The sequence below is a fragment of the Heterocephalus glaber genome, unplaced genomic scaffold, assembly GCF_053883595.1.
Source record: "Heterocephalus glaber isolate CG9 unplaced genomic scaffold, H.glaber_assembly_v1.0 deba00001532, whole genome shotgun sequence".
Lineage (NCBI taxonomy): Eukaryota > Metazoa > Chordata > Mammalia > Rodentia > Bathyergidae > Heterocephalus > Heterocephalus glaber.
This window is the reverse complement of record NW_028258330.1, coordinates 18,066,127-18,090,185: the sequence shown is the minus strand read 5'-3', so window position 1 is coordinate 18,090,185 and position 24,059 is coordinate 18,066,127. Positions and strand designations below refer to the sequence as shown.

The 24,059-nt window shown below is 46.0% G+C and overlaps 1 protein-coding gene across 7 annotated transcripts in view; it reads right to left on the bottom strand.

The window, feature by feature from the left end:
• Nucleotides 1-6,431: 6,431 nt before the first annotated feature.
• Nucleotides 6,432-24,059, bottom strand: part of Slc23a2 (solute carrier family 23 member 2) — a 125,249-nt gene continuing 107,621 nt past the window's right edge. For all 7 annotated transcript variants that reach the window (XM_021255018.2, XM_013070718.3, XM_004840778.4 and 4 more), the window contains exons 11-16: nucleotides 22,899-23,046; nucleotides 21,460-21,565; nucleotides 16,083-16,212; nucleotides 14,973-15,110; nucleotides 12,531-12,626; nucleotides 6,432-10,969 (exon numbers count right to left, since the gene is read on the bottom strand). In XM_021255018.2, the coding sequence (XP_021110677.1) occupies nucleotides 10,737-10,969; nucleotides 12,531-12,626; nucleotides 14,973-15,110; nucleotides 16,083-16,212; nucleotides 21,460-21,565; nucleotides 22,899-23,046 (851 nt within the window). In that variant the 3' untranslated portion in view covers nucleotides 6,432-10,736. The remainder of the gene's footprint in view (nucleotides 10,970-12,530; nucleotides 12,627-14,972; nucleotides 15,111-16,082; nucleotides 16,213-21,459; nucleotides 21,566-22,898; nucleotides 23,047-24,059) is intronic.

The following is a 24,059-nucleotide window of genomic DNA, read 5'->3' as shown; positions in this document are numbered from 1 at the left end:
TGAGCTATATCAACTTTAAGGAGGTAAGGTTAATTTTGGCTCAGTTTCCAAGGTTTTAGTCTATAGCCAGTTGGCCCACTGTTTTCGGCCTGTGGAAGGCAGAACATCACACAGGATCATGTGGTGGAGTGAGGCTGCTCACTTCATGGCAAGTGGGATGCAAAAGAGGGGAAGATGGGATGGGGTTCCAATACTCCCTTCAAGGGTAAGCCCCAATGATCGATCAACTTCTTCCCACTAAAGAGTCCACCAACTTCCAACAGCATCATGGACCAGGACCAAGCTTTAACACATGAGCCAAGAGGAAGCAGGTGACACATACAGCAGGGTAAGGCTGTCATTTTCTCCATCGTGGAGAGGGCATGATGTCCAGTGCTACAGGTGTTGGAAGGAGGGACAACAATGAGAAGACACACCACTGCCTGGGTCTCTGGGAGCCTCTAAAGGAAGTGCAATCTCAAAGCCACTGAAATTATTATAGACCATGGACAAGTGATTCAAGTTTTCTACTTTATGAAGCTGCAGTAACTTGAATATTCAAATTGGACATGGCAGTACAAAACAAGAAACTATAAACAATTGTCCTTATAAATATAGCTGCAAAAAAATCCTTGGGTGGGGATTTAGCTCAGTGGTGCTGCTGCCTGCCTCAAAAGCGAAAGGTCCTGAGTTCGATCCCCTGTACCACCCCCCCAAAAATCCTTAATGTCTGTCAGCAAGTAGTCCCATTTTATAGAGAAGAAAATGAGGACCAGAATTTAAATTACATGCTCTAAGCAACATAGCTGTAAATTTTAAGGCTGAACCCTATAAATTGCTAGTCTAATTTTAGATTAGTTTTTATTTACGAAATTTTCAACAGTTAGGACAGAGTTTTGGCACTACAACAGAGGCCCAAATAATAAAGGTTTAAATGAGTGTATTTCTTTCATGCCAAAGTTTGGGCTGAGGTCATCAGAAGAAGTCATTTAGGAGTTCAGGTTCTTTCTTTTATGCTTTTTTGCCTTCTGAGGTGATGTCCTTTTCTGATGTACCACATCAATTGGCCACCACCTCTATTTGTCAGCAGTAGGGACAAAGGCAAAGATGAGGGTAAACATCTGCCACTTTAAGAACACAACCCAGAAGTTGAGTTCTCCCACTTTGATTAGACTCCATCGGTGAGAGCCCAGTCACACAATCACACTTAGCCAACGGCAGGGCTAGGAAGTGTAGTTGTGTATTTTCCTAAAACCTCATGAACTTTAAAGAATGGGAGAACAGGTCCTAGCAGTCACTTGGTGGTCTGTGTCCTTCAGGAAGAGGTCTTCCTGAGATTGAACATGGATGTTGACCTGTAAAACTCATTGTCTGATCATAGAACCACAGTAAGAATGTAGGCTCCTTCTTGAGGTGAAATTTTTTTTTTTTTTTTTTTTTTTACTGACTGACGTGAAATCTTTTTCTTTTCCTAAAAGTCTTCTTCCTGTTGGACAAGCAACCCATTCCTAAGATCTCCCCTGAGGTCATTCATTCCTCCTGCTTCAAACTCATTCCCAGAGCTTTCCTGAGGCCACAATGGATCACTTGATTCCTGATGTGAAACAAAACAAACTGTGTATGTGTTTTTGTAAGTATGTGAATAAACCCATGTCCCCTCTCCAAACCTCACAGCATGCAGGCATCTTTGCATCCAGTTGCTTCATAGATGGTACAGATGAGGATTTTAAGCCTCATGGTGTCTCCAAAGGGTTTGAAGCTTGGGGCTGCAATGGAGGAAGAGCTTTCTAGCTCTGCTCAGGGATGGGTCCGGACAACACTGGCCCATTAAGGCTGCCTTGGTGTATGTGGGAATTGAAATATTAGAATATCTGGGATGAGTTGCTGCAGAATACACAAGAGTCTGGTAAGTGGATGCAGATGGAACCAAACAGAAGCAAGTCCAATGACAAAGGGCTAAAGAATTTTATTATCAACTCATGAGTTGAGCTTCGGAGAAAAAAAGACCAACCAAATTCACTGTAAATCCCAATGTTGAACAGAGACCTCCTTCTTCAGCAAAACTGACTGATAAACCACCACTTATGTGAAAAGTTTCAACAGTTCAAAAGAAGGATCTACTCTAAGGAATTAGAAGAATTGGTTCTCTACAAAACCAATTTACATGAAATTGAAGAAAAATTTTAAGCAGAATCTCTAGAGCTTTTTTTTTTTTTTTTTTTAATTTGCAGTAGGACTTGAGGGAACAGTGCACAAAAGATCTCATTGTGGAAAACTGTTTTCATTTAAAATACAACCAGAGGGCTGGGAATTTAGCTCAGTGGTTCTGGTGCCTGCCTCGCAAGCACAAGGTCCTGAGTTCGATCCCCGGTACCAAAAACAAACAAACAAACAAACAAACAAAAAACTAAAATACAACCAGAGACTAATTTAAAGCTGTATGCTCCCTGACACACTGGTGGGTGCTGAAAATGAGCAGCAATAGCAGTGAGCATCAGGAAGGAGAGCCCACAGGTCATCGGTGGCTTCCCAATGGAAGGGGAGAGCTGCTGTTAAAGCTCTATCCCACCCATCCCCATGGATCTGAATCCAATCCAGGAGATGCAGAGCAGAGGGACATAGTATATAAGGGGTCCCTTCCACATCTCCTATAGGAAACCAAACTGTTCAACCAGTTGCAAGGAAGAGAGGGCAAGAGAGTGAGGCTGAGACACAAGAGAAGGGCAAGTGGGTGAGAAAATGATCAACCAATGAGGAAATGTGGACCTCATGTGGACGCTATTTCAAATATTTATAGGAAGACTGGAAATTTGAAACCTGGCTAGATGTTTTATTTTTTTGGTACTGGGGATCGAACTCAGGTCCTTGCACTTGTGCAGTAGGCGGTGAAACCACGGAGCTAAATCCCCAGCCCACTCTCTCCACTTTTGTGTAAGTTTGAAAATAACAAAGATACAGTATTTTAAAACTGTGCCAAAGACATGAGCAAGAGGTACAACTCTGCAAAGCTCAGTTGTTGATTTAGGTAATTGCTCAGGAAAGTCTCCCAAACACTTTAAGGAAATGGAGAGATTTTTAAAAATGAGTCAACCTGGGCCGGGGATTTAGCTGATTGGTTCCGTTTTAGCTGATTGGTTCAGTTGCCTGCCTTGTAAGCAGAAGGACCCGAGTTCGATCCCCGGTACCAAACAAACAAAATGAGTGAACCTAGGGGCCAGGGATTTAGCTCAGTGGTTCTGCCGCCTGCCTCACAAACGCAAGGTCCTGAGTTCGATCTCCTGTATCAAAAAAAAAAAAAAAAAAAAAAAAGAGTGAACCTATATACAACAGAGACCCAAGAGATGCAGTTTTTTGCAGTGCTGGGGACTGAAGCCAGGGCCTTGCATATGCTAGGCAAGCACTCTACTACTAAGAGACATGCTCAGTTCACTCCCTACCTCAGAGAAAAAGAGGAACAACAGAATTTTAGAAGGAAGCATGACTAGAAACTCAAAGGAAAAGCAACACACTTACTACAGTGGACCCTTGACATACGAACTCAATTTGTTCCCAAGGGCTGGTTGTAACCCAAGTTGGTCAATTGAAGGCTCAGGCTCCTCTACACAGCCTTCAAAGTCTCTCTCCTGTATACAGGTAGATCTCGGTGTCCTTAGAGAGACATTGGCCCAGGATTTCTCAATCAACCCCACACAGGAAAGGATGTTGTAATATTCCTTCCAGAACTCTTTAAGGTTTTAAATCTGTATCTGAGACCATCTGGAAGCACAAACAGCCAACATGTGGGTCTTAACTCAAGACTCTGGTTGTAAGCAAAAACTAAAATCCCGGTCGTAACCCAAGTTGTTTGTATGTCAGGCCAGTTGTAACTTGAGGGTCCACTGTAACATTCTCGAGGAGGGTAGAGACAGCAAGAAAATGAAAGAATTAAGATGTGTCATGTACATGTACCAATTCCCCATGAGCAATAATATTAATAAAAAGCACATTCCCAACATTCCCATTGGACTCCTCTTTGACTGATAAACCATCTGTTAATACTTTACACATCCAGACACTCAGGAATTTTGACCTAATCTTGTGTAGTTAGGGAACATGTGCAGTGTAAGACCTAGTTTTAAAATACTTTGAGGCTTGCTTTAATGCTTGGAATAAAACCGGTGTTTAGGGACATTCCCAAACGCTGGCAGAGTGAGTACTTTCTACTCACACTGATGCAAAGTCCTAGTGCCATCTGCTCAGGCAGAAACCTTGCTGTTTCTGCCTTCCTGACCTAGTGCATGTGCAGTGTTGGGATCTTCGGACCTGTGTAGAGGACAGGTCAATTCCCTGAGTTCTGTCCATTTACACTGCATAGTTTGAGGCTACCTAATTTCATGTTCAGAGGTTACTCCTTGTAAATGGAACTTTTCTATCACTCCATCCTGAACTCTGCTACCCCAACATTTTCTGCCTTACTGTGTCTGAAGTAACATAATAGGTGGTCAGTACCTACCCAGTGTAATTTTTTGTGTGTGATGCTGGAGATCGAACCCAGGGCCTCATGCACTTAGCTACATCCACAGTCCTGCCCGGTGTAACTTTCTCTCCCAGTCTTTTACTTTCAATTTCGCAAGTCCTCATCTAAGCTAGTGCTTCTGTAAGTGGTGCTTCTCAACATATCTGTAGTGAACGATGTTATTTCTTGCTTTTCCTGATGTATCACAGCCTATGACTTCTGTAAAATATTTTAAAAATAAAATTCTGGAATTTACATACAAATAGAAGCTCAGATATCTTAGTATTAGATTCAAAGTTGCAGCCTCTAAGAATCACAAACATATTTTAACCAGTGCTGGAAACAGCACTTATCAGGTTTCTATTTTGTTATTTAGTCTGACAATCTTTTCACTGGCAGTTTGGTTCATCTGTAATCACTGGTACATTTGGGTGTTTCTAGCTAAGCCTCCTTTCTCCATCACCGTGTTGATATATATGGCACTGAGTTGGAAATGAGATTATTATGGATATCCCCCCCCCCTTTGGTTCCCACTTTAACAGTACTGAGAATTGAGTTCAGGGCCTTCACCCTGAGCTACATCCCCAGTCGTTTTTAGTTTTTAAGACAGGATCTCACTAAGTTGCCCAGGCAGGACTCAGACTTACATCCTCCTGCCTCAGCTACCCAAGTGTTGAGATTATGGGCATGTGGCACAACAGCCTATGAAGCTATTCATCACTCACGTGTATCTGTTATTTCCACATCTGAATTTGCTTCTCTTTATGTGTAGGGACTTCATCCAAAAGTATTTAAACATGAATTTAGACATAACATTCTAAATTCTTTCCCTTCAGTCCTTAAAAAGTCTAGCACCGCAGAGAAGGTTGCTACTGGAGAATCTGGTGTCTACTGGATCCCTAGCTCAGTTTCTCTGGAAGCCTCGTGAATGCCTTTTGTTAATATGACACTTTATTCCCAGCAGTGAAAATCCATGAACACATCAGGGATGCTACCAACATGACAAGGGTCTCATGACACTGAGTGAAACGTGACAACACACACACTATCCTTTAATCCTGCCATACAGCATGCAAACTAAATGGAAGTGTCTAGGGGTGCAGACAGATGCAAATTTGAGAACACGGAAAAGATAAACCGAAGTTCAAGGTAGTGATTCTTTCTTGCCGAGGGCTGGACATGATTTAGGACCACCCAAGGTGGTCTGCATACAGCAGACAGGCGGCAGCCCAAATGTGGACAGCAATGAGTACTTTTTTCTTTATTGTTAAGAACTGGTATTTTCGCTCACATGTAACTTATTAATGGTCCATCCTGTGACAGACAGCCTGGAAGTGGCTCCTAAATCAGCATGCTGGGGCCAGCAGCAGCAGGCAGAGTTGCTGCACTGGTCACTCGTGTCCCAAAATGGCAAGAAACAAGGGATGGAGATGGAATGGGGATGTGCCAGGTTTGCTCTAAACTGACAAATGGAGGGCTAAGGATGTAGTTAAGTGGCAGAGCACTTACTCAGCATATTAGGCCCTGGGTTCAATCCCTTATACCACAAAAAGAAAAAAATCACCTAGCACCTGTGCATCCATCCTTCTATACCATCCCAGAGCCAGACTACCAACTGAATAGGGCCTTGTCACTCTCAGAAGCTGCTCCTGGCCCCTTTCTGCCACCTGCGACTGGGCCTCGAGATGGGTTTTTGCTATGATGATGGACTCCTAATTTCACCACCACCCCAATCCAGCATAAGCGCATCCACTCTGACCCCTCCGAGATGTCAGCGTCCCCATCTGCATTTCCCCAGGGCCCTGCTGCATTGCTGGTCCTCTGGGAGGACAGACTGCACATCCTCCGACTTTTCACTGAATTTCTTATTAGCCAAGTTCCTTCTCCTAGGTGATGACCTCTAATAAATTACAATGTTCTTAAGGATTGGCCAAAGGAAGAAGCATGTGAACAGCAAAACGGTGTCCAGGAGAGCTTTTATTTGTACAGAACAGTTTTAAAAATACAGAATAAAATAGCTTTATCTCTACTATTATTCACAACATCTGGCCCAAATATTACATATTTTTAAAATACTTAAACGTTTAATGAAGCCATGTTAGAAAAACAATATGAAAATTTTTTAAAAACTCCATAAAAGAATTACACATCTCAAAAAACAATCCCACCCCAAGTACCCTCTGTATGCAAAATAAAAATAAAAATAAAAACAAACAAAACCCAAGAAAGGTATATAGGCAAAGTCAGTCACAAAATGCAAGGAAAATAGAGGCATCTCCACTGTTTTAAGAACAGTAAGAAATTTATTAATGTGTCAGACAAAAGTTGTTAGGAACAAACTGAAAGGGTGTTTGTGGGGATGGTGAGTCGGATGGCAATGCCAGGGAGGGTGTCCCGCCTGCCTGGGACACACACAGCAACTCTACGGACGCTGGACATTGGGCAATGGGGAGGCACAGTCAACAACAACCTGAAGGATGGGAATGCTCGTGAGGCTGGTGAGAAGGGATCCCCAGTGCAAAGGAGCTTTAGGGACCTTGGGTGAAGGCTGATCGGATCGCTGGCAAACGTGGGCAGCCTTCTTGTACTCTTCAGTTCTGGCTGCAGGAGGAGTGGAGGGTGAGAGATGTCCTATTCTCTGAGACCAAATTGTAAGGGACAGAGGACAATACACAGCATGTGAACCCCCAGCAACAGGCAGTTCTGCCAGAACTAGGGCTCCATGGGGCTAAAGTGGTATGCGATGGGCAAGGTTGGCACCTGGCAGCAGGTGGGCAAACAGCCCCTCATCAAGCCATGCCAGACCTGGTGCCTGCAGCCGGGTCCACAGCCCAAGTACAGCCACCTCAGGATGCACCCTCTCCTCACACCAGCTCCTTACTCACCTTCTATGTGGCCAGGCCACTCCTGTGGCACAGGTATTACTGAAGATTAGACTTGTCAGCTTTGAATCTAAGTTGCTAGAATCAATATCTCAGCAGGGACATGAATGAAAGATGTAACAGCTTAGCTCATGGTCATAAAATAGATGCATGGGTAAATAAAGTATACACACATACTAGAGATTCATCAATGGAGAAATTCTATCAGCACATGACATTGTCATGAAAATTATATCATTCCCTCCCTGGAAAACTGTGACTTATCCTGGGCAGAAATGTTATTTTATTATATGGAAAATACTGCAATATTCATGCATAAATCAAGTTGTCATCATGAAAGTCAGTGTTCTACAGTATAAAGCAAATCCTGTGTGTGATTTTGTTACCTTAAAAATGGGAAACCATCAGGACCCAGGATGCTTCATTCTAGCTGGCCTGGGAAAGCATTTCTCTTCAGGCCCAACAAACTGAAAGTTAACACTGGAAACCCTCACAGATTCTGACAATAAACATATCCACGAATCCACACTAACTCCGTGATGAGAATGAACATCACAAGAACTGAGCTGTGTCCCCTAGCGCAAACCCAGCAGTCTCTCCCACAGGCTTCCTGTACTTTCCGCTTTCTAGGGCCAACAGGAAAGCTCTCCTCCTGGGACCAGGTGGGTGAAGGTGGTGGGCAGGTGGGCACTGTGAAAGTCAGACACAGCATGCCCTGTCTAGAATATGATGCTTTATTGGAAAACAGCTCGCAGGACAGCACCAGGCCTGAGAAGTGTGGGCCACCTGCCCTCCAAACCTAACCCTTTGGGTGTGTGTGGCAGCTTGAACATAGGAATACATGTTCTTTTGCTTCCAGGTACAGACTTTCATTCCGAAGCACGTTTGCTAGCAGGAGTATTTCCTAAAATGGCTTGTCTGTGATTTGCTAGTGATCAGGGGACTCCAAATCACTCAAGGCTATTCAGAAAGTACAAGACTCACTGGGGGCATCTTGTCAGGTTGCTCTTTCCCTCTTGCCTCCCTTTCCTTCCCCCTCCTCAGACAGAATATCAAAAGTTGGTCCCAATGGAACAAGAAGGGTGGAAACCTGTCTCCACTGGCATGTGAGTGCAGGACTTCCTTCCTCGGCAGAATGCTTGCTGGAAATCCCTTGTCTACTGGAGTTGAGGCCTCATGATAAAATTGGCCCGAAGAGGAGTCCTCATGGAGAGGGACTGCGGACACCCGAGGCTGCACTTTGGGGGCCTTGTGGGGAGGGAAGGTGTCCTCTCAAGTTGAGCTGAAGGGAACTTGGGCCTGAATTAACAATGATTTTGGTGCTTGTATTTGGACACTTGCTCCTGCTCACTTTAGAAAGCTAGAATTCTTCAAATTTCTGGGACATTTAACAGTGTTCCCCATTTTTCAGAGCAGAGAGATTGGAGATGCTGAGCAAACTACAAAGCAAAGGAACACAGAGCAACACAGGGCAGGAGAGTGGTCAGTATCAGGCTGGGGACCGGGAACCAGTATGCTCCTAAAGTCATTACCCGCTGAATATACATCTCGGAAATAAAAAAATTAAATGCAATTTGGAATCTAACATCTTTACTTAGTCTGCAGTAAGATTTTGGCAAAGCAATGCGGTGGCTCTGAAGTATTCTTGAAGCCCAAAACTTCTTGGAGTCAAGGGAGCTGCAGTGGTGCAGCCACAGACCTGGCAATGTGAAATGCCAAGGTGGGCTGGGCATGGGGCACAGGAGATGCACTGGGTGGATAAGAGGCTGAGAGCCAGCCCTGCTGGGAGACAGGGGTTCCCAAGGCCATCCAAAGCTCAGGCCGGTCAGCCACCAGAGAAGAAGCCTGGCCCCAGGAAGCACAGTCACTACTTCATGTCTCAGGCTTTCCCTTTGGCTGAAAAACTTCAAATTCAATAGAAGCCACTTTGTCAAAAATAATTTAGTGTCATAAATTAGAGCTCCTCATAGAGGGAGGCTGCTAGCTGCTTTTCTCACCATCTTCTACAACAAGTCACTCAAACAAGGCAGCACATGGCTAAGGGAACTCACCTTCCTTCTGCCAAATCAAGATCCAGCGGACGTGCAACATGACAATGCTCAGAAAGTCTCCCTAAGCCAGGGCAGCTGGAAATGATTGGCAGCAGAAGAATGGGAGAAACGACTTTGTCAGGAGGGTGGACCATTCAATATGGTGGCTCTGTTTGGTTACCTATTCCAGCTTCCCTTCTTCACAAAACAAATTCACGTGTAACTTGACCCAGGGTTCCTGGGCTCTGGTCCAGTAGTCAGTTTTGATAAATAGATTAGGCATTACAGTATTTACACTTTCATGGTATCAGGCAATACAAAACACAACCACAACAATGGTTACTGGCCTTCAACAGCCATTAGAACAAGCTTCCCTGATGGTATCCACAGCTTTACAAATGCTGGTACTTTTCTTAATGGGGGTAGAGGTTGTGGGACAAGTAATAGGGATGGAAGGGAAGAGGGTCACATGGAAAACACTGATTTGGAAAATCTGCTATAGTCAATAACATTAAATAGGAATAAAATCTTGTAATTGTAGATGCGCACAACAGTCACATCCACATGACAGCAGAGCTAGGACTCATAAGCTTATATGGCCAGTGCCTTGAGTGGCACTCTGTACCTGTCACACCAGCCAGGAGCGATAAATGCCCAATAAGGTGTCTCGGCCATTACAAGGCCCAGAATGAAATGTGCTGGCTTGGTAGAGGCCAGAGCAGCAGGGGAAAGAGCAGTCAAGAATCCTGTTAGCGTTGGGGTCCTCTCCCTTCCCTTTCAACCCCCTAAATAGGCTCCACTTTATACTACAGACCTGCACATGCCCTATCAGGGCCCGGGGCAGCCAGGCCACTGTTCCTAGGCTAGTTAACAGCCTCCTGGGGACTATCAGGGACAACAGAATCACTTGACAGGCAGTTGTGACGATGTGAGGATACTGGTGGCCCAGGAGCAGGCTAAGGTCAAGCGAAGAGAAAGTGGGTCCAGGGGCTTTCTGTCTCGAGACAAACACTAGCACTGGGCAGCGGGAAGGGACTAGAAACAAGGGAATCGCTGATGATTCCGGGAACCTGCTCCCACAGGAGGGCTGGAATTTCAAGTTCAGTGACCATGGCCAGCAATGGACACTCAAAGGGCAAGAGGTCAAGGGCTTAAATAAGGAGCCAGGTGAGACACCGTATTAGACACAATCACCACCTACGACAGAAAAGCAATGTGCAACAACCTGTCTTAGCTCTGGGGCGCAGGATGTAGATGCAGATATACAAACATATATTTGACTTCTTGTTACTTGGCAAGGAACTACTGGTGCATGCCTCACTGTGGCCAGGCCACAGGGCACAGCTAAGGCTATACCGTGGCCTGCGAGTCTTCATCTGAATTCCGACTGTTTTTGCTCTTCCCAAAGCCTTTCCATGTGTAGCCTACAAAGGTTGGGCTGATGGGCAGGTAGCTGAAGCATCTGTATTTTTTGATAATGTTCATGCCGAATGGCAAGTTGTAGGATTCCATGCCATCAAGCGACTTGTTCCCTTTGCTCACGCCCTTCTTCCATTTCCTGATTCCTCTTTCCTCTGGGGTACCTGATACATACAAGCGCACATGCACACACGCACACACACACACACACACACACACACACACACACACACACGACATAACAAAATAAAGGAATGCTTAGTTTAACAGTTCTATCAGGAATGAGGCTGCTGTAACCAAGCTCAGCCCCATCTACATGACAGCAAAGAAGACCTGAGAAGCTGAGGGTCTCAGGTCTCCAGGTACTCAACCAGAAGTCCAAGAATCACTAAGCTGTTCTTGTCCCTCTTGTTCCACATCCATGTGGCCTCCTGAGGGCTTTCTGTCCTCCTATCCTTCCCCATGGCCCACATTTTCAGTGCTTGCTGCCGAGGTCCAGCCTAGGCACCTTACTACTTTCCGGGGTCACTGTGTCAGACTCCCAAGTGCTCATCCAGGCTTCCATCTCACCACCCCCTTCCAAAACTGCTGTCAAATACTGTGCAAAAAATATCTCCCTAAAATGAAAATGTGAGTTTGCAAAATAGGCCGAGTGTTTGTTACACCTACAAAGCCTTCATCAATCAGTCACTGCATTCCACTCGCTGCTTTGCTCCATTTTAGTGGGCGGTGGGGAGGCACTGGCTTGTTCTTGAAAGCTTTCTTGAGATTTTTTTCCCCCATAAGACAACCTACTACAAAATGCCTCAACTGAGAGGCTACTTGGGAACCCAGGGTTACACACCTGGCAGAAGGATCCCCACCCCCTTCCCTAAAGGCAGCACAATGGTACCCAGCCACTGTCTCCAGGAAGCTGGGAAACCTCCAAGCTGGGTCACATCCCCACCTAGGCCATCACCCAGGGCTTGGCATGGAACCATCAACCGGGGTTATGGGTGATGCAGGGCCAGCCTCTACACACCTCATCCTTGGTCCTGGCCTTGGTCATCTCAGCTTTTGACCACTGTCCTCTAGTTGCAGTTGGCTGCAAGGTCACCTTAGGAATTATCCATCTAAAGGACAGAGTCCCAGGGAAAAGTGCTGGAGCCTGTTAGCAGCAGCTTAGGAATGCATGACAAGGGCCGGGGATGTAGCTCAGTGGCACCACACCTGCCTGGCAAGCAACAGGTCTTGAGTTCTATTCCCAGTAAGGGGGCATAAAAGGAATGCATGACAAGTCCTGAGAACTACACTGCAGGTTCTGGGCTGAAGTGAGAAGGGGGCAGGAGCCTAGGGTGGGCCTGAGGGATCCCACTGCCATCACACTACACACAGGTCTCCTGCTGTCTCTTAATGCCATTCCCAGATAACCAGCCTATTAACAAAAAACAATTCATAAGTGGAGTGTCATCTCAACCACTTTAGAAGAGCTTCTACCAGTGATGGCTTTGAACTCTTTCCTCCTCCTCTCTGCCCCTCTCTCTTCCCTGCTCTCTCTCACTCCCTGCCTGTCTGAGACGGAGGTCTCACTATGTTGCCTAGACTAGTTTGAACTCCTGGGCTTAAGAGATCCTCCTGCCTTAACCTCCCAAGTAGCTGGGACTACAGGCATGCACAATCAGGCCTAGCTTTTGCTTCCCATTTTTCGTTCAATGAAAACATACACATGTAGTAAGTACCACATACCTGGGATGGTGTTGTCCAAAATAAAAGCCACACAGCCTCCTACAAACATAGCAGTTGTGAGAAGAACATTTAAGACTTGATCAATTCCTGTTATGCCTAGAAACAGAACAGAGATCACGGGTGTCATTGCTGTAGCCAGTATGGGCCTTGAGTTAGAATGGGCAGTGGGGTGGGTGCAACTCTGCCAATCAATGTAGAAGGTGAAAATGTAAACTGCATGTGTAGATAAATTACTGCCAGAAATGTTTTAAACTACTATGAATGCTTCCAACAATAACCCAAAGCATCTCCATAAGGACAATTCCTAACAGTGGTTAGGTGAACCTAATAAAAGTGACATTCATTCTACAATGAACTGTATAGTCACTTGAGTGCTGTCTGTAGACAGAGGTATTTTTAAATAAAATATGACCATTGTAAGGCTGAAAAAATTACACACTGGCTCAGACAAAAGTATTTGTGTATCTGTAAACAAACGAGTGTTTCCAGTATCGTAGGCTCCTAATCAGCACAGCTGCTCTCAACCAGGAGCAACTGACTTACGAAAATGTCCTCCTTTGAATGGGATGGATTGAAATGTAAAAAGCAGCAAGAACCTCCTTGTTATTAGAAGTTCATGTGCTTTCAGAACTTAAAATAAGTGCTCGCCTGGTGTACACAAAGCCCTCGGTTCAATCTTCACCCTGCTGCCCCCAAAACTGCTGTTTTGTGTCCCTAGTAAAGGATGGCTAGGTGCAAGTCAGGGAGTTCACCAGCCCTAGTCACAGCCTGCTGGCCAATTTCCCAGGACCAGTGGTTCAGTATTTGCAAATTTTGTCTGAGGCAACTCTGTAGCACTTAACAATCATGAATAATGGGAACTGAATTACAGCATGCCCATACTCACAACAGCCAAAACACAGAACAACCCACATGCTCATGAGTGGATAAATGAACAGATCATGGTACATATATTCAACAGAATATTATTTAGTCATTAAAAAAGGATGAAGCTTTGGGGCCGGGAATTTAGCTCAGTGGCACCGTGCCTGCCTCGCAAGCACAAGGTCCTGAGTTTGATCCCTGGCACAAAAAAAAAAAAAAAAAAGGATGAAGCTCTTAAACATGCTATGACATGAATTTTTTTTTTTTTTAAGACAGGTCTTGCTATGTAGTTCAGGCTAGCCTTGAATTCAGTATGTAGCCCAGGCTGGCCTCAAACTCAAGGCAATCCACCTGCCTCTGCCTCCCAAGTGCTGAGATTACACATGTGCACCACCACGCCCAGCTAACATGGATGAATCTTGAAACTATTATGCTGAGCAAAAGACAACAGATATAAAAGGTCATATATTGCATGATTCCATTTATATGTATAGAATAGGTAAAGCAGGATGACAGAAAGCAGATTGATAGATAATAAGAGCTAGGGGAATGGGATAATATAGATTTACTGCTTATGAAATAGAGTTTCATTTCAGAATGATGACATGTTATGGAAACTGGATGGGGTAGTTTAACATTACAAAGGTAGTAAATACCTTCAAAAAGGTTAATTTTAATGTGAACTCCTAAAAATCATATATAAATATATGTAAAAAATGATCCTCAATAATTGTGCAAGTGCTAAAATAATTAACAGTAGCCACAGTTTTCTATTTATTTAGTGGCACTAGGTGTGTGCCACCACGCCCAACTATTTCTTAAAATAGCCGTTCAATCTTCATGACAATGGGATATGAACATAACAAGTAGGAGTTAAGAAAGTTAATCTGGAATTGAAAATAGCTACGATGTAGTAAAAATCATGTATTTCAGACATGTGTGGTGGTGTACACTTGTAATCCCGGCACTCTGGGAGGCTGATATAGGAGGATCCCGAGTTTGACTGCAGCCTGAGCAACTCAGCAAGACCTTGTTTAAAAAATTTCTAAAGATGGCTGGGATGCAGCTCAGTGCAAAGGCTCTGGGTTTAATCTCCAGTTCTGGAGAAAAAAAAGAAAGAAAACGAAAATATTAAGTATTTCCAAATATATGAAGTTTTAAGAAATCACACATCTTAGCTGGCCTTGGTAGCTTATGCCTGTAATGCCAGCACTCGGGAGGCTGAGACAAGAGCATTGCCACAAGTTTCAGGCCAGCCTGGTCTCCACAGTGAGTTCAAGGCCAGTCTGCACTACATAGCAAGATCCTGTCTCAAAAAACAGAAACCAAACCAAACCAACCCACAAACAAACAAAACCCCCAAGATATCACAAATCTCAGTAGGCATAGTCTGAGAAAGGGATTTTAGAGAGGTAGTCTGCCGGGGTGAAGGAGACCTCAGCTTCCACGTCAGTTATGTTTTGGCTACGTGCAAGACCAAGGCCTTCCAGGGAGACTGCTACAAAGTGTGACTTGAAGAGACACAGATGAAGGTGCACAACATGCTGCCCAAGGAGATTCCATGCCTCTTCTCCTTACCTGTGACCAGAGGGTTCTGTCTGAGGTAACTTGGAAGGACGAGCCCAAAGAAGATGGAAAATCCAAGCACAAAAAGGTTCCGGGAGGAATTCAAGTCAATGAATTGCAGGTTGGACAGGCCAACAGCAGTGATCATTCCTGCAGGAGAAACACCAGACTTGGGTCCCACTGAGCTCCCTGAAGCACAGTGACAGGGTGCAGCACTAGGACACAGACACCCTGGTGTCCTGTCGGAAATGAGCTGGGAGCCCAGGGATGTGGCAGAAAGCAGGCGGGCACAGGGGTGGAGCATGTGGCTGGTCCACACCTTGCATAAGCATCGTACCAGTCTCCATTACACCAGCACAGGACAAAGGATGCAGGCCTCTCCTTGTGAAATTCTGCTTGAATTGGGAACTCACCCAAATATCTGATACATGTCCCCAATTACTATAACTAAATGCTGCAGCCATCAAATCCAGAGTCCCACTGTAGAAACGGTTAGTTTTAAATGGCCTATTCATAGGGGAAGGTAACTGAATTAGACCAATTAGAAATTCCAATTAAACTAGATTTAATCTTAATTTTCATACTGCTGGATCTACCTTTAATATAAATTCAACTGAAAAAATACTGTAGGTCATTATTTTTTGAAGATTTAACTTTGTTTTATTTTATTTATTTATTTATTTTTTTGGTACCAGGGATCGAACTTGGGTCCTTCTGCTTGTGAGGCAGGCGGCAGAACCACTGAGCTAAATCCCTGGCCCTAACTTTGTTTTAAAACAGAAATTTACTTCAATTTTACTGAAGGGAGTCAACAAAGACCCCAGGAGCCCTGTTAAGAATTAGCAATGTTGGGGCAGGATTTACCTCAGGGGATTTGCCTGGCAATCACAAGGTCCTAAATTGGATCCCTGGTTCAAAACAAGAATTAGCAATGTGAAGAGGAATGGGAAAAAAATAAGAACCAAGACATATCACGTACAGGTACAAATTCCCAATAATGAATGTGATCATAATGTATACCTAAATGTACCAATAAACTTAATGAATTAAAAAAAAGAATTAGCAATGTGAGGAAAGGTACCGGAGAGGGAAGCTGTCCCTCCCAAGGAGGTGGGACATTACCGAAGAGAGTGCAGAAGAGGGCTCCAAGCACCGGGTCCGGCAGGGACGCGAAGAGGGCACTAAACTTGCCAATCATGCCCAGGCCAAGCATGAGGGCGGCACCGTACTGGATCACCCGGCGGCTGCCCACCTGCGGACACATGAGAAGGTGGACATGGCTCACCTGCCATCCTCCAGCAGCACCCACTGCCAGCCTGGGCTCTTAGGGCAAACATGACTGTCCTCAGGCAGAACTTAGATTAGTCCCTCAACCCTCAGAGAACAGTGACTGCTCTCAACATGCGATTACTGCAAGCTGCTGAGAAGACCTGCCAAGGAGCAGTTCCCCCACAGCTTCAGCTCTGTTTTGTGGGTGGGTAGGTAGCCCCAGGGGTTAGGGAGAGAAGCCTTTGCTTCTCTGGGCCCTGGATGGAGTCACTGGCTGGGTCAGGCATATACTCTGTTCCTGCTTCTCTGCTGGGTCCTTCATACCACCCTTCACTAAAACAACTCACCAGGAGCACATCAGCCTCATCTCCACCTTCCCTGCCCCCTCCACCCCGGCCCATCAGATAAACACCCCCACCCCACGTTTCTGGAACTACCTTCTCTTCATGCATGGTGTCCTGCCCAAGAGAGGTGGTGTGAATTAGGGCCCAGAGTGCAGAACCAGTCCACCTCTGACCACATGACTGGACAGATAACCTCTCTGGCTCTCAGGATCCTCACCTATCATGCAGAAGCCTCGTGGTTTTGCTTAAAGGAGTGACACAGTGTGCCTGAAGAAGTCTGACTGGTGCCTGGCCAGCACTGGGCCTTCCTCCAACCACTGTCCCTAACACCATCACAAGTAACCTTTCTTTTCTTTTTTTGGTACTGGGGATCGAACTCGGATCCTTGCGCTTGTGTAGCAGGTGGTGAAACCACTGAGCTAAATCCCCAGCCACAAGTAACTTTTCTAACATTGATTTGGGTGGGTGGGTGGGGTCAGTTCTTGGCTTAAATCCTCTGGTGCTTAGAAAATCAACTCCCTAGCTCCAGCTCTCCCCAACAAGCCACACCTGCCGGTGCATTTCTTCACCTGTGTCTGAGTCACAGGGGTGCTGGGGCTTACCTCCTGTTAACCCTGACCTCTCTCTTCTAAGGTTCCCTCTCCCCTACTAGCACCCAGGTAAAGAGGTAAAGCTGATCTGACTTGAGGACCTGGCACTGTTGGGTCCTGTTCTTTGGTGCCTCCCATGGGCTAAACCCTGAGGGTATAGGATAGTCAAAGAAATGTTGGTGGGTGGATGGTAGTGGTGGTGTTCAGGACCTTAGGTATGACTTCTAATGAGAAGATGGCTACTTAAATTGAAATGAGACAAAATTTAAAATTAGTTCCTCCTTTGCTGGCGGCTTAGTATTCTTGCTGCACTGTTGCAGAGTTCTGGACAGTGCTGCTCTACTAGACCCAAAAGCTTCTCTAAGGAGCAAGCTAGGGAAGGATCAGAGCCCTGCCTTTACTGTATAGATGGAGAAATACCTGTCTAGCTGGACCCATCCCGATCCAGCCCCTCTCTATACCAAACAGGGCGGCCAAGCAGTGGAGATCACATCAATGGATGAACTGAGCGAAAACGACTTATGCTTGGCTGCAATTACACAGTAAAGAAGCCTTTCATCTACAGATGGATCATTTCTCAGCAAACATTTGAGAGGCTACTATGTGACCAGCACGTGTTAGACTGGAGACAGGCAAATACAAAGATAAGTAAGTCCCAAGCCTGGGGTCAAGCAACTGTACTGTTCTGCTGAGTGGGAGCCCAGCAGCAGGGAGGAATCTGAGCTGGGGAGGATTGCTGGAGTGGGTCACAGGGTTGAGAGTTCATGGGAGGGGCGCTGCCAGCAGAGAGAACAGCCTGCACAGCTGAGACTCTGGCAGGTTGGGCAGCCCCGCCAGGTAGGAGGTGGGAGGGACTGGACTGGCCTTAGGGAGGCCTGCAATGCTACAGCTTATGTGGAGACAGGTCTGCCTTTGCCACTAGCCACTCTTCTGCTCAATGACACTACGTGAGGGCCTAGCTCCGCTTTCTGTTAAACAGCAGTGGCATAGCCCTCCTGGTGCTCACACAGGCCTTCTGTGTCTCCTCCCATCCTCCCACTCCCTGTAGCCTTGTCTGCATCTCCTCTTGACCTCCTTCCTAAACTATCATGGCTCTGCCTCTAGAACCACTGGAGAATCGACCCTTCGTTGCTGACTTCCCAAGTCTTCAACAGCGTGGAATGCAGAAAAGAGAAATGATCTCCCCTGGATAACATCCCAGATATTATAGGGAGACTCCCTTGAAATAAACCAAGGGTCAACCAGCTCCCATAATACCTACAGCTTACCATGCAGCTGCTGCATCTGAGAAGCTAAGTGCTTTACACTAAGTAATTGACAACTCACAAGCCACCTTTATGGACTACAGCCTGGGGACCAGAAAGATGACATAACTTGCCCATGGCCACATCAAGATAAAGTGACAGAGGCAGGGCTGGAACCCAAAGCAATCACCATCCCATCATGTTGTGCTGGCCTCTCTGGAGGGCACATGTTGGAACACACTTAGCAGAGGAGTCAGGGTAGGTGGCTTCATCTCTGGATTTGACAGGCCAGTAATTTCCTGGGCAGAATGCAATGGGTAGATCCAGAGCTGCCAGGCAATGAGGCAGATCCTATGGGAGAGACACAGACGGCTCTCCTTTAATGTGCCCTGGGAGTTTGGTTCAATGGCCCTGAGCAATGCTGACCCCCAGAACTCTCTTCGACAATGGAAAAAGTCCTTCCCCGTGTTGTCCATTGGCAGCCTAAGCCACATGGACCACTGAGCCTGGAAATGGGGCTGGTCTCACCGGGAAGTGAATTTTTAACTTATTCCAACTTCACAGTTTTGTGTGTCCTAGACAGCACAGTTCTAGATCTGCCACAGGGGACTTCAGAGCAGGTTTTGTTCAGAGAAGTGGCTTGTCCAAGTCTCTTGGCTGAATAAGGGGCAGAACACAGTGCAGAGTGCCTGCCTGTTTTCTCCTTGACAGAGTCTTCCCAGAGCCCATAGGACCTGGCTGCACAGACAATTCTGCAGCAAGTCCCATGCCCTGCTCCAAGGCAGACATGCATGGGCGAGACCCTTGCTCTCCTGGATCAAGTCTTGTGATGGAAACTTGATTCCAGGCCTGACACTCTGCCCTGGACTGAACACTACCTGTACCTGGGGAAGCAGCTTCAATGGCTGGGTTCAAAGGGATGTGGGGCAACATCAATTAGCTCATTTAGCTGGCATGCCAGGTACAGTAGCGCACACCTGTGACCCCTGGACTCAGGAAGCTGAGGCAAGAGGATCACCATGAGCTTGAAGCCAGCCTCCACTACATGGCTGAGTTCAAGGCCAGACTGAAGTACATAGTGAGACCCTGTCTCTTGAAAAAAGTGCTACCAGGTCATCTTTTCAGAACAAGTGGAAGCCATTAAAATTTTCATAAAGATAATTATTCCCCAAACCACTTCAGTCGTGTTGTGGACAGGTACTTTGTTTATTCCCCAGTGAGCTTTGGCTAAATTAAAAGGGTACTGCTGGGGATTTAGCTCAGTGGTTCCGCCACCTGCTGTGCAAGTGCAAGGTCCCAAGTTCAATCCCTGGTACCAAAAAAAAAAAGGGGGGTACAGAAGGGAAAGGGCTTATTAAATAAAATTTCCAAGAGTACCCCCCCATGTCTACAATTTTATGACTATTTTATCTGGGCACCCCATTGTATGCCAATGGGTCAGGGCAGCAAACTGGCTCAAGAGTGGCTCATGCCCCATTCTGTGCCTTCAACATCTCTTTTTACTGCAGGCAGTGACAGGACCACAGGGATGGTGCTGGAGGATGTGGCCACCAGATGGCCCTCCCTCCCTCCCATGCCATGCACTGGGAGCAACAGGTGGCAGATGGGGCCATTGGCACACATGAGGCTGAGCCCTGGGCAGGCCTGGCAACTCAGGGGAGCCCAACATGTCAGGCATGCAGCCTGGTACACTGCTTCCTCTCACCTAGATTTATAATTGAGATGAACCAATCTTAGTATTTGGTTTCTTTTTATCTGATAGAATCTTATGTGGAGCTGGGGGAAGGATTCTTTGGAAATCCTCCCCATCCTCACCTAATCTTATAGAGGTCAAACAGGGTTGGAAGGCTTGCAGGCTCACCCTCAAGTTCTCAGGTGAGAAGACCTGTGATTCACTCAGGTAATCAAAGATGAGGAACCAGTTCTACAGTCTCTGCTTATACAACCTTCAGTGGCCATGGGTCAAGCCACATTCCTCAACATCCTGGCAGACAGCACTCTCTGGCCTAAGGCTACTGGGATACAATTACTCGCCAGTAATAAAGTTGAAAGGCTAAGGTTCTTATGGAAGCTGATTTAGGGGTGGAGCAGCCCCAGGTTTACAAGTCTGTGTCTGGGTGGAGTGGGGAATGGGGTGGGGCAAGCAGGGACAGTGCAGACCCAAGCCCTGCTCAACCTGACACCTTGAGAGGACTCACATCAGATTTCACTGGAAGGAGTATTCTGCCTCAGAGGTTGGAAAACTGCACCACTCCTTTAATATGAGGCAGCCTTTTCGTCCTGAGGGGAATCATCTCTCCTTTAGAACTCCAAACTCTTCTCAACTGCCTCTTGTTCTACTCTCACCACCACCGTTAAAGTGACCCTTAAACATCAGATCAAGCTGCTCCCTGCAGCACCCACTTCCACGTAGTCTCTGGCCTCCAACAAGGCCCATGTGACCTGCTTCTGGGTTACGTGCAGCCCTTGATGTTCCTACTTTCTTCCCTGTCTGCCCCACTGGCTTCCTTGCTGACCTCCTTGCCCAAGTCAGGGTCTCCGATGGCCATGACCCTGCCCCGATGTTCTTTGCCTGTTATCAGCAGCTCCTTCTCTCTAACCTTCTAGTGAGGGCTGGCCTGACCATTTAACACTTAACCCACCCCTGGCTCCCCATCACCCGACCCCATGTTTCTACCATCCTCACCCCTGGCTGGCACTGCCATTTGCTGACTTGCTATGCTGATTGTTGAGTGCCATTCCTCCTGGAATGCAAGCTCCCACTTTTCACTGATGTATCCCCCCAACTACATTACACTGAGCTTGGCACAGGTGGGCGCTCAATAAGCATTTGCAGCTGCATAAAGGAAATATAGCACCTGAGTGCCACCCTACCCAGGCTGGCCAAGGAAGGGAAGGCTTCCAAAAGGCATCTCAAAAACTCATCAAAGGGAAAAAAGGAATGGGAAGAAGATGATCTCAGAATTCCTGCTGGAACTCACAGAGGTCAGACCAGTCAGTGAATGGATAAACATTTAGTGGCCCAACCATGTAATTAGAAAAATATCTGTACCTTTGTAATTCCCAAAACTCCAATGTTGGGACTGGATGAAGTAGAGCCATTCCCAGTACCAAATATGCCATCGAGAACACAGGAGAGACCCTCCACGAAGATCCCCCTAAAATGTAAAGGAATGGGGCAAAGAGAAACATTTGTCCAATGGGGAAAACACTGAAATAGGCTTTAAATGTTTGCAACCCACAAATGTGATCCACAGACCTGTAGCTTCTGCATGTCCTGGGGGAGGGGGAAGAAATGTAGAATCTCAGCCCCACACTGCACCTGCTGAAGCCCACTCTGTGTTCCAACAGGATCCCTCTTGCTCATCAATTTTAAGAAGCCCCTCTCTAAATCCCACATTAGAAACAAATTCTCTGAAACAATTTCAAATGAAACAAAGGACTTTGGCTACACAATAGAGCCATTTGCTGACATGAGCTGTCAGGTGAAGTTAAAACATACTGATTTGATTCTTTACAATTAAAGTTCAAGTTCATCAGGAAGCAAGTGTTTTATAACCTTATAAACACTGAAACTTTTAAAAGTATGAGTCATTTCACTATATGCAACAGCTCCATTTGAAAAACATGTGAAAACCAAAAATGAAAATACCCAGACAGAACCCCTGCGAGTCATGCTAAGAACCAGCCCACTGATCCATCCCAAGCAATCCCTTTTGGAGCAGCAGTTGACAGCTGGGAACTGGGGCTGATCTGGGCTATTCTTTTTCTTCTGAAGGCTTCTTGGATCAATTTTCTATGGACTTCTAGAAACTAAAGATCAACAGTTTTGAGGGCATAAACCTCACAGCTCATAAACCTCAAGATCCTGCAAATCTCATCTCTTCTTGCTCTCCCTGTCCCAAGGTTCTAGGACTTGTAACTGAATAGATTACACAGAACGTGCCCTTAGAAGAGCTAGAGTGCACCTGACACTGCTGGAATAGGTACTGTCTGCTGCTAAGGTTTCTATTATGGTTGCAAGTAAAGTGTATCCATCTACCTTCTGTATTTCAAGTGTGGCAGTCAGGATGGAACAGGGCACTCAGAATTTTCGCAACTCAGAAACAATGAAGCGTCTGTTTTACTCCACAGAGTCTAAAATTTGAGTTTATATGAAGAAGCGAGAACAGTTGGGAAAAAAAGAAAATCAAAGCACACATACATCAAAATGACACAAGACCAATCAAAGAAAAAGGGCAATTCTTAGCATTTGTTTTGGTGAGTTTCAGGTTTAAAGTAGACTCATGGAGGCTTGCTTGTCACTGAGGAGAGGAAGGAAAGTCTCTCCTGATGCAGATGAGGAAAATGAGAGCAAATGAGGGCAATGACTTGGCCCAAGACGGCCAGCAGCCCCACTGCTTGGCTGTGGAAACTCTTGGTTTTTCCAGGGAGGCTGTCTATAAACTAAGCCAATGCGCTGGACAAGGCATGAGCCTGCTCAGACCGTACCTGTTTATTGCATGGATGGGAGGTGGCGGGGCACAGGAGAGCCTGGCACAGGCGTAGTAGTCACCGATGGACTCAATGATGCTGGCCACAACGGCACTGAGCATGCCGATGACGCCGGCTGCAGAGACGGTGGGCAGCCCCCACTGAACTGAGGATGGAAGACAACAGTGAGAGGTGTGTGCTTTCCTGGGGATCTGGCAAAAGTTACCAGGACCTCAGGGAACTCTGCAAGGCCACTTGGATTCTAAACTCATGGAAAATGTTTTAAATCGTAATCATTAATGCACCAGATGCCCAGGGAAGTCAGGTCCCATTGGTCTCCTCTATTGTCTTTATTTAAAAAGACATCCCTTGCCAGGCATGGTGGTGCATACCTATAATTCCAGCATTTGGGGGGCTGAGGCAAGAGGATTGCTGTGAGCTCAAGACCAGCCTGAACTCACAGCCTGAACATAGCAAGACCGTCTCAATAAAAAAGACATCCCTTCATGGGAAGAGGAACATGCTTCTCTTCTTGCTTGGAAGTCACACTCAGTATCTGCTAAATTGTGATTTAATCCACTCTGCTGTTGTGGTGGAGAAATTTGCATGAGTAGGATTTATGGCACTGCTTCAAAGAGCAGAAGTTGAGAGTAAACTTTGCCTACAGGCTGGCAGCAAATGAAAAAGGGGTGAAAAGTCACGAGCTGAACGGACATCTCAACAGTGAAGTGTGCACAAAATGCTTCTATTAAACCACAAGCCATGTCATAGAAAGGTAATTGTTCTATTTTAGAAAGCAAAGGAAAGTCCCATTGTAGTTTCATTTTGATTATCTGGATTTACTTAATTTTTCATCAACTTATTTTTTTCCTTAAAAAATACCTATCACTATTTTTTGGGGGTACCGGGGATCGAACTCGGGACCTTGCGTTTGCAAGGCAGGCGTTGGAACCACCGAGCTAAATCCTAGCCTCTACCTATCACTATTAGTATAAATACAATGAAGTCACTGGCCCTAGATCCTTGAACCAGCAGGCATAAATAATACACCTGCTGAGGATAAAGTGGGCAAAGTGAGATGGATAAAACACAGTAAGGCCAGCTCTGTGGCCCAGGGCCCAGAGAGGCTCAGGCACAGTGTGATGGTTCAAGCTCAAATGAACCAGCCAAGTGTAAGTG